We start from the raw sequence: 10,319 nt of genomic DNA on the forward strand, positions 1-10,319 counted from the left end.
TCTCGCTTTCTTTGTTCATAGCTGTACAAAGCCGAACAAACTTCTCTGAGAGAAATTTCGTCATTTCCATGGAGTAGAGTAGTTTCAAGGTGCTCGTACTCATCAGGAAGTGACGCCAACAACATTAAGGCCAAGTCACCATCATCATAAGTTGTATCCATATTTTGCAAATCTGTGACCAACTTATTGAAACTGGTGATATGTTCATTCATCGTGGTACCAGGAACATAGGTGAAGTGAAACAGTCTCTTCTTCATGTACAATTTATTTTGACTATTTTTCTTCAAAAATTTATCCTCCAGTGCTTTCCATAATTTACTTGCAGAAGTTTCCTTTGTGTATGGATATTTCTGCTCTCTAGCAAGGTAGGATCGAATGGTACCGCAAGCAACACGGTTGATAATTCTCCAATCTTCTTCTCCAATAACATCTGGTTTCTTTTCTTCAATGGCCAGATCTAGCCCTTGTTGAAAAAGGACATCTAGAACCTCGCCTTGCCACATCCCAAAATGTCCGGACCCGTCAAATATTTCTACCGCAAATTTCGCATTTGACACAATTCTTGTCATAAGCGAAGATGCCAATGATGACGTATTGTTGACACTTGATGTAGATTCTTCTTGTTTATTGTCTCCCATCTTTGACACAAATATTATTTAATAGCTGACGATACAAATCAAGATTATTTCCTTTCTGGTGTGGAAGATCAGACTAAGCTGCAACCACAGAGCATACTCAGACAGAACCTTGACTCAGTTACCAAGATAAATCTTTTCTGATGTGGAAGATCAGACTATGCTGCAACCACAGAGCATACTTAGACAGTACCTTGGCTCTGATACCAATTGTTGCGGAAGCCAAATGTATATAGTGTGAATAAGTCACAACTACTATACCAAAAATTATGACAGCCACCAAATAATAAATAAGACAATAAAGCAACAATAAAGGGAACACCAGAATTTACGAGGTTCGGCTAATTTTGCCTACTCCTCGGACACAACCAATATTTTATTTCACTCCAAAATACAAGTGAAATAATACTAAAGAGAGAAGATACAAATGCCTTAAACAGATGAGAAGGTAAATGAGAGGTGTATTTAAATCCTAAACATTAAGCCTTCTTTTATAGGGGGAAAACCCCCCAACTATTCATTTCCCACCGATACAAACATTTCTGACAACTACTTTAACACTCAAAGGCATCAACAGGAAAGTCATCCCGAGAGAAGAACCAAATGTTATGGAATTTAGGAATATAAATTTGTAAAAGTTGAACATATCAATCTCGAAGTTAACATCATCGTATAACTCCACCGGCGGAGGCGGAGGCGCAGGTAAAGTAGGGTTGCTGTTTATGTAATTAGTGTCGTCTTCTTTGCTAAGCCAACCTCCACCAGGAGGACTAAGAACGGCTTGAAAAGTGGCTGTTGCAATCAATACAGTCGCTACTAGAAACGAATTTCGCGCGCCATCTGCAATTCCTTTATCCAAATCCACTTGTGTCCGCGCTGCTTGTCTACATTGCTTGTACTTGTGTGTGGTCAGAAAATCTTTGTACATGAGATCGTCAAGAAGCTCTGACGACCGCAGAGCGCCGGCTCGTCGCAATAAGTTCTGAATCTCCGCGCTACTAACCACATCAAGAGCTGTCTGATTTGCTTGATTTCTGCCATGAAGGTTAACTTTCTCCTTTATTAATCGCTCAATAACCTGATAACCATGTTTCATGAGTATAATATATTACTAGTAAAACAAAACTCAACCACAATACACGGTTAAGCTTTATGAAACATAAGAGAAAAAATAAATTAGATATCAATTTTGAAGCCACAGCGTAATGTAAAGTAAAAAGTATATTATACATAGACTGTGACAACCCATATATAGCTTGTCAGCATTTTTAATCTAGAAACTACTCCTAATATATAATACTGTAAGAATGAGAGCCTAACCTATTGAACACTCGACAGTAGTGGAAAATGTATGCATCTATGGACACATGATGCTGTAGACAATGAAATGGAAATTGGGTGTATGAAACAGCTCTAGATTAAAATAACAGAAAATATGGAACTTTGCCAGCAAAATGAATTGCCGGCCAGTAGTTTTCTTCTTTTCGTTCGGCCAATTCCTCCAAATCAAACAAACCAACAATTCATCCAAATCGGCTAAAATATTCCTCATAACCTAGTCATACACATGACATTCAAGTCTTTAAAATGTCCTTTAGGATAGCATAGCATACCATCAATATTTTGTAAGAGGTACTCACGAAAAACATTATTTCTATTAGACCAAATAATCTTCCAAAATTAAGAACATGCATCGTACCTCAACTTGACCTGTCTGTGCAGCAATATGCAACACTGTATTACCTCTGTTATCCTTCCATCCCAGTATCCCCGTGTTGTCTGTCCGAATTATCCAACCCATTAGCACGTTAAAAGCATTTGTACTTCCTTTTAGCACAGCCAAATGGACTGCAGTTTCTCCTCGAACGGTCAGTTGCTTGACTGCAGTGGGGCAGGCAACTAGAAACTCTGCAACAAGATCAGCATCGTCAGTTTCCGCTGCATAGTGTAATGGAGTCTTCCTCTCCCTACTTCGTAGTCCAATGAGCTCAGGATCAAACTTTATGAGCTGCTTAACCGTCTCTTGCTGTCCATAACGCAAGGCCATATCCAATGGGCTATATCCGCTGGGATTTAGCTTCCTCCCAAAGGAAGGCTTTAAACTCAAGATTTCAATAGCCAATTCTGTGTTCCCAGCAGATGCAGCTACATGTAATGGTGTTTCTGCAAAATCTTTCGCTTCTATGGCTTTAAGAATTCCTGGTTTTCTTTCAACAACTCCATAGAAAGCATTAATATCCCCTGTTTCGGCTGTCCGTTTCAACTCTAGCTCCATTTCTCAATATAGTTTATTAACACTATTGAATATTGAATATAATAGATATAAATAGAGACCTGTGAGATCCTAAAACTGAAGCTGTGTTACTACTGAAGAATTACTTGCACACTACTGCGAAAATTCTTGCTAGACCGCGAAAGGTACGAGGAAGTTTCGAAATTCACACAGCCACCAGAATATTTGGATTTTGTAATATTAAATCTACGTATATTTTATACATATAATTCTACCATGTTCTTTATTTCATTTTAAAATAACTAGTTGAGGTATGCGGTATGCCCAGCAAGGACCAACTTTTTGGATAGTAATAATTTGTTAGACAAGATTAAGGGTGTTGAAGCAAACGAATTTGGAAAGAAGGTTCTCTTGGAGTGAAATAACGTCGACAACCAGCCAGTTAGAGAGGCAGTTAGACTTTCGATAGGATTGCGAGGTTCTATTGCTAGAATTTTGGATTTCCTATTGGTTTTGAGAAATGAGCGAAGAGGTTCCAAATACATACTTGGAAATATTGGCTAGAAATTGAGGGACAGCCGGGCTAAGTTACTTGATGAAAATTAATAATTAAGACACTGAAAATGTTACTAGTAAATAAAGGTACGTACCATTTTTTAACTTTCTTGAATTTTAATTTTGTTATTTTAATCTGCACACTGAAAACAGTTCCTAAATCAACCAATTGATCAGAACGACCTAATAAATAAAAAATGAACAAAAACAAAGACCAATATTCTCAGAATCGTAGTTTTTATGTAAGAATTTGAAAGACCAAAAAATTTTAGGAGATTCCCTTTTTTTCTGTTATCTCAACCATTCTGAAACTTTGGTATTAATACCAACATAGCAACATGTCCACTACCTATTGTCTATTGAATACAAACAAATTAATGTACTATGTATAACTTTATACAATATTTATATACACAACTATGTCTTATTATATTTACATAATAGCATGCCTACTATCTAGTGGTTTCCGGATGGGAACAACTATATTTTGTTTCCAATTTGACAGCTATTGGAAGACCAATCAGATGTTGGGCTTGGGTCCTCAATTGTTGGGCCATTTCCATGCTTCTGGACCATTGCGATGTTGGGCTGCACAGATGAGGTTCTAACACCCCCTCTCAAGTTGGAGGGGAGTGTAGCGAGGCCCAACTTGCCAAGAACCAAATTATGAGATGGGCCAGATAGGGGTTTGGTGAATATATCAGCTAATTGAGAGGATGATGGGACAAAGGACAGAGAAATCAAACCAGAGAGAAATTGTTGCCTCACAAAATGGCAATCAAGGTCAACGTGCTTTGTTCGCTCATGGAATACAGGGTTCCGAGCGATGTGAATCGCAACTTGTGAATCAGAATGAACAGAAATCGGAAGAGACGGTGGTGTATCGAGATCTGTCAAGAGTCGAGTTAGCCAAGTGACTTCAGCAACTACCCGCCTCATAGATCGATACTCTGCTTCGGCGGATGAGAGCGATACTGAAGCTTGCTTCTTGGATTTCCATGAAATTGGAGATCCGCCGAGAGTGACAAAATACCCACTTATAGATCGTCGTGTATCAACACAAGATCCCCAATCCGCATCACAAAATGCAAGTAGTGTGAGGGAGGGAGCAGAGGACATGAAAATACCCTGTCCAGGGTTGGATCTGAGATATCTAACCACCCGTAGGGCAGCATCAAAGTGAGGCACTCGGGGCTGTTGCATGAATTGACTGAGGTGTTGTACTGGATAGGACAGGTCTGGTCTTGTGTGAGTGAGATAATTCAATTTGCCTAGGAGTCGGCGATAGACAGTTGGATCAGAAAGAAGGTCACCAGATTCAGCACTAAGCTTGCATGAAGGGTCCAATGGAGATGTGGCAGAGGGCAGACGACTACAATCAAATTCTTCAAGAACTTCCAAGGTGAATTTCCGTTGACTGATGATTAAACCTTGTGGCTCGCGAAGAGTCTCCAGACCCAAAAAATAGTGTAAGTCACCTAAGTCCTTGATCTGAAATTCCTGGTGAAGAAATTGTTTCAATTGATGAAGTTCTTCTTTGTTATTTCCTGTAAGTAGGATGTCATCTACGTAAACTGCGACAATTGAAATTGAATCTAGTGATTTCTTGTAAAAGAGTGAGTAGTCATTAAGAGATGAATGAAACCCTTTGAAACTTAATGCTGCTGTTAGCCTGGCATACCATTGGCGCGAGGCTTGCCTCAAACCATAAAGTGATTTGCGAAGTAAACACACATGGTTGGGATTAGTTGGAATTTTTCCTACTGGAAACTTCATATATACCTCTTCCTGTAATTCACCATGTAAGAATGCGTTGTTTACATCTAGCTGTGAGATTCCCCATCCTTTCTTGACTGCAATAGCTAGAAGACATCGTATGGTAGTCATTTTTACCACTGGGGAAAATGTCTCGTTAAAGTCAATCCCTTCTCTTTGAATGTCACCTCGAATAACCAGCATAGCCTTCAACCTCTCTACACTTCCATCTGCATGATGTTTTACTTTATAAACCCATTTGCAAGGAAGAGCCTTTTTTCCATGTGGTAATTCCACAATTTCCCAAGTTTGGTTGGCTTCTAGTGCTTTAAACTCAGTGTCCATTGCTTGTTGCCAACCAGGATGCATATTAGCTTGGGAAAAACTGGTAGGTTCAACTATGTTTGAAATAGAGTTAATAAGATGTTGATTGATAGTGGAAAGTCCAGCAAAGGAAAGAATGGTAGGATTAACAGGTTGATTGAAACATGAATCAGTTAAAGTAGTCAAGTAAACATTATTGCAAACATAATCATGTAAATAGGTTGGTCTAGTATGAGGTCTGTCTGATCTTCTCAAAATTAGTGGAGATGTATCCTGTTTTGAATGATCCAACTCTGATGCATGATGAATTGGAGATTCTGATTTGTGGTTTGAAGTAGGACTAGGAGGAGAAATGAGAGTAGAAGAATGAACTGGATTAGGAGCATTACAAATAGGATGAATGGAATTAAAAGGTCCATTGATGGCATCAGAACTACTGTCAACCAAATCAGTAACTGGAAAAAATCCAGGGAACATAGGATGAGAACTGGATGGTAGAGAAAATGGATAAATAGATTCATGGAATTGCACGTCTCTAGAAACAAAGATCTTCTTAGTATTAAAATCTAGCAGTTTGTAACCTTTCTTACCATAAGGATACCCAATAAACACACAAACCTTAGCCCTTGCTCCTAACTTGTCCCTGTTGTGAGAAAGAGTTGAGGCATAACACAAACAACCAAAGGATCTAAGGAAATCATAATTAGGATCTTGACCAAACAAAATCTCATAAGGTGTTTTGTTCCTGATGACTTTTGAAGGAAATCTATTGATCAAAAAAGTGGCAGTGAGTAAGCATTCTCCCCAATATGAAATAGGAAGTTTAGATTGGTGCAATAGAGCCCTGGATGTTTCTAAAAGGTGTCTATGCTTCCTCTCAACAACTCCATTTTGTTGAGGGGTAGCAGTGCATGAAGTTTGGTGTATGATCCCTTGAGAAACTAAATATTCAGAGGTTGTTAAACTTGTACCCAATTCTAGTGCATTGTATGATCTGATAATTTTAACTTTGGTGGAAAATTGTCTTTCTACCATCACCAGGAAGTCCTTTAATACTGAAAAAGCGTTACTTTTTGTGCTTAACAGAAAAGTCCAAGTTCCCCTACTATAATCATCAACGATGCTAAAGAAATATCTATATCCATTATAGGTAGTTGTCTTATATGGCCCCCATGTATCAATATGAATTAGTTCAAAAATATGTTTGCTGGTGATATTGCTTGAATGAAAAGGAATTCTTGTTTGTCTAGCTAAAGGACAGATATCGCATTGATAGTGAACATTGGATATAGAAGGGAAAATAGATGGCATATTAATGTTTTTCATTGCAGAAAATGGCATATGACCTAATCTAAGATGTCATAGCCTTACATTGGAATTAACCTTTTCAGGAAAAGAAACTGAAGAAAGGGAAATAGCATGACTAGATTGTCTTGCTTTAGGTAATGAAACTACATGTTGTCAGATGACTTCTTAAGCTTATGGCTTGAAGAATCTAGCAGATAGATGCCCCCTTTTGCTTCACTAAGACCCTGAGGGATCCTCATTGAAAGGCCTTGTATCATGCATGTAGTAGCGGAGAAGATTAGAAGACAGTTGTATTGTTTGCAAATTTTTTGAACTGAAAGTAGATTGTATTTGAAAGAAGACACATATAAGACATCTTTTAGAGTCAAATTGCCTGGAATAGATACATCTCCAATGTGAGTCACTTTTATTCTATATGAATTAGGAAGATTTATCATTAAAGGTTTTGGAAGAGGTTTGAATGTGGAAAAAATTGTAGGGTCTGAAGACATATGTTCAGAAGCTCCTGAATCCAATATCCAAGAGGTGATTTTGAGATTGGAAGATGTAGAAGGTGAACCATTAAATGCTTTACCTACACAGTTGGCAACATTTGCAACAACATCTGAGTTAGAAGACACTGTCTGACCACCCTTCACCTGTTGAAGAAGTTGAACCAGCTGAGAAACTTGGCTTTGTGTGAGTTGTTGACTTCCATTGCTTCCATTAACAATGCTCTGCTCTCCTGCTTCACTGTCAAAATATGCTGCATTGCTCTTAACAGGTGCCTGGAACCTTTTTGACCTTGTGAACTTGAAGTCTGCTGGAAATCCAATGATCCTGTAGCATTTATCCACTGAATGCCCAGGTTTTTTACAGTAAGAGCAGCTCAAATTGTTCTTCTTTCCCTGGAAATCAGAATTTCCAAATTTCTGACCTGGATGACTTTGATTTGCAGCCATGAAGGATGAAGAATCTCCAGGGAATTGAGAGTTTACATAAACTTCCCTTTGCTTCTCATCTTGCATCAACAGTGAATATGCATGTCCCACAGTTGGAAGGGGTGTCAACATCAAGATACTACTCTTCACTGAGGCATAAGTGTCATTCAACCCCATGAGAAACATAATTAACCTCTCATCCTGGAGTGATTTGGACATTTTCATCTTACCTCCACAACTACATTCACATGAGCAGTTGACATGCGTATTCAAGGTATCTAGCTCATCCCATAGCCTCTTAATCTTAGTGAAATACCCTGCTATGTTGCTTGACCCCTGAACCAAATCACTCAACTATTTCTGTAAATGATACATTTTTGCACCATTTGATTGACCAAATCTATCTTCCAAATCATCCCACAGATGTTTGGCTGTTTTGGAATAGATGACACTTTCACCAATCTCTCTGGAAAGAGAGTTCAACAACCAAGATATGACCATGTCATTACACCTATTCCATAACTTGAAGTCAGGTGTTTCTGAGCTTGGTGCAAGGCAGGTTCCATCTATGAACCCCACCTTGTTTTTGGCAGAAAGAGCAATGAGAATGGACCTGCGCCACCCTCCATAGCTTTTACCATCAAAGTTTGTGTTTACTAAGTTCATTCCGGGTGAATCTGAGGGGTGAAAGAAGTAAGGATGACTTGAGTCCTTCATTCCACCTCCATTATTTGCAGAGGTGGTGACATTTGCTGAACTGACCTTAGCTGTTTCAAGAATGGAACCCATTGAAGAACAAGATATTGAAGATAAGAGTGAACAGAAAAAAAAAACTAAAGGATCGATACTTTAGAGCTACTGCTCTGATACCATGTAAGAATTTGAAAGACCAAAAATTTTTAGGAGATTCCCTTTTTTTCTGTTATCTCAACCATTCTGAAACTTTGGTATTAATACCAACATAGCAACATGTCCACTACCTATTGTCTATTGAATACAAACAAATTAATGTACTATGTATAACTTTATACAATATTTATATACACAACTATGTCTTATTATATTTACATAATAGCATGCCTACTATCTAGTGGTTTCCGGATGGGAACAACTATATTTTGTTTCCAATTTGACAGCTATTGGAAGACCAATCAGATGTTGGGCCTGGGTCCTCAATTGTTGGGCCATTTCCATGCTTCAGGACCATTGCGATGTTGGGCTGCACAGATGAGGTTCTAACATTTTATGTTTATGAAAACCTCTTGATCTACAGTCGGACAGTTTGGTTAATACCAGCTTCTCAATTATTACAAAGCATATTCCTATTGATCAATATCAGTTTAATTTACTTGCCCAGAAATAGAATTGCTAGTGGCAACCCACCACATTTCCGTGTTATATCCCTTGCAATTGGTTCAATATGATCCAAAATGGCCAAATATATTATTCACGAACAATTTCTTCCTCATTCAAGGTATCGAACTTAACTACTTTGACATCTTTGCTCATATATGTGCAAACATTCATATCTCTTGAAGTTGAAATAACCTTGCATATTCCAGCATGATTTCCAGGTTGTGGTACGCCCACTTCACTAAGATAGACAACCTCAAAAACATCGTCAAGAATAATAAGGACGTTGTTTTTGTTTACCCGTACAGTTGAAATTGTACGTAGTTTCTAGGCAAGTGAATTAATTTGATCCAGAAATAATAAAACAATTGAAGAATAATACGATACTTAGCCCCAAAATGTAGATAAAATAGCAGAAATGACGATTTCGAGAGCAAGACTTCTGGTCAAAGCAATGATGAGATCAAAAAGCAAGAAAGTAAATGATATAAAGCTTTGTATAGAATGTAGTATAAGTTTGCCAGAAAATTCGTCCCTTTACAATGATAACTGAGTTCTCTACTTATAGTTATGTCTTGGGAAGGAGGTCCTAGGATCGTGCCCTCCTTTAATGTCAATTATGAGGGTCGTTGATGAAGGTGTAACGGTGGAAATAAATATCAAATTCCTTGTAACGGATTGCCATTCTTAATACTGCAGAATATTCTCTATTAAATGCTACCGGACGCAAAGCATTTAATACACCTTTATGAACATTCTCTCCCAGTGACAAACGGAATAGCTGCGTTCGGTGACCAACTTCGTCTTGGGTTCCATGTGTCCTTCCTTTAGGTGACCACATGTCATATCATATTTTTCCCTATATAGATAGTCACCTTGCTTTCCGGTGACACAATCTTGTGTTACCAAAAAGTTGGTAGAATTACTCCTTTTGGCAGGAATTACTATAATTCTCTTTGTAGGCCTCTGAAAGTTGATTAGACATACGTCTCTCCTCATTTAATATTCCGTACACGTGTCATCCCACGATTCAGCACAACCTTTGCCGATTATCGAGGTAATCGTGGCCATGAATTTAGCCGCCAAAATTTTACTTATACACATCACCTTTCTCCTATGACTTCATAATTTCTCAAACTTTTAACTTGTATCTCCGTTTTCTATCGTTTCCCCAATTCTCTTCGAACCAAAACCCTTTTCCTTTCTCTTATTTAATTGCTTCTTCTTCCAAACATG

The 10,319-nt window shown here is 38.2% G+C and overlaps 2 protein-coding genes across 2 annotated transcripts; both read right to left on the bottom strand.

Moving 5' to 3' along the window:
• Window positions 1–1,076: 1,076 nt before the first annotated feature.
• LOC104235717 (ankyrin repeat-containing protein BDA1-like) lies at window positions 1,077–2,942 on the bottom strand. The gene is made up of 2 exons (XM_009789529.2): window positions 2,335–2,942; window positions 1,077–1,713 (listed from the first exon to the last, which is right to left on the bottom strand). The coding sequence occupies exons 1-2, from the start codon at window positions 2,908–2,910 to the stop codon at window positions 1,153–1,155; spliced, it is 1,137 nt and encodes a 378-aa protein (XP_009787831.1). The 5' UTR covers window positions 2,911–2,942; the 3' UTR covers window positions 1,077–1,152.
• A 5,142-nt stretch (window positions 2,943–8,084) lies between these two features.
• Window positions 8,085–8,519, bottom strand: LOC138880885 (uncharacterized). The gene has a single exon (XM_070161068.1). It carries the CDS (start codon window positions 8,517–8,519, stop codon window positions 8,085–8,087), a length of 435 nt encoding a protein of 144 aa, XP_070017169.1.
• Between the last annotated feature and the right edge of the window lie 1,800 nt (window positions 8,520–10,319).

This window comes from Nicotiana sylvestris, chromosome 11, assembly GCF_000393655.2.
Source record: "Nicotiana sylvestris chromosome 11, ASM39365v2, whole genome shotgun sequence".
Lineage (NCBI taxonomy): Eukaryota > Viridiplantae > Streptophyta > Magnoliopsida > Solanales > Solanaceae > Nicotiana > Nicotiana sylvestris.

What these genes read in the sequence shown, in the direction of transcription:
- LOC104235717 (XM_009789529.2), bottom strand. Translation starts at nt 2,910, where the DNA reads ATGGAGCTAGAGTTGAAACGGACAGCCGAAACAGGGGATATTAATGCT. An exon ending in CACAGACAGGTCAAGTTGAG is followed by an intron (nt 1,714 to 2,334) that starts GTACGATGCATG and finishes CATGGTTATCAG; the next exon opens with GTTATTGAGCGATTAATAAA.
- LOC138880885 (XM_070161068.1), bottom strand. Translation starts at nt 8,519, where the DNA reads ATGGGTTCCATTCTTGAAACAGCTAAGGTCAGTTCAGCAAATGTCACC.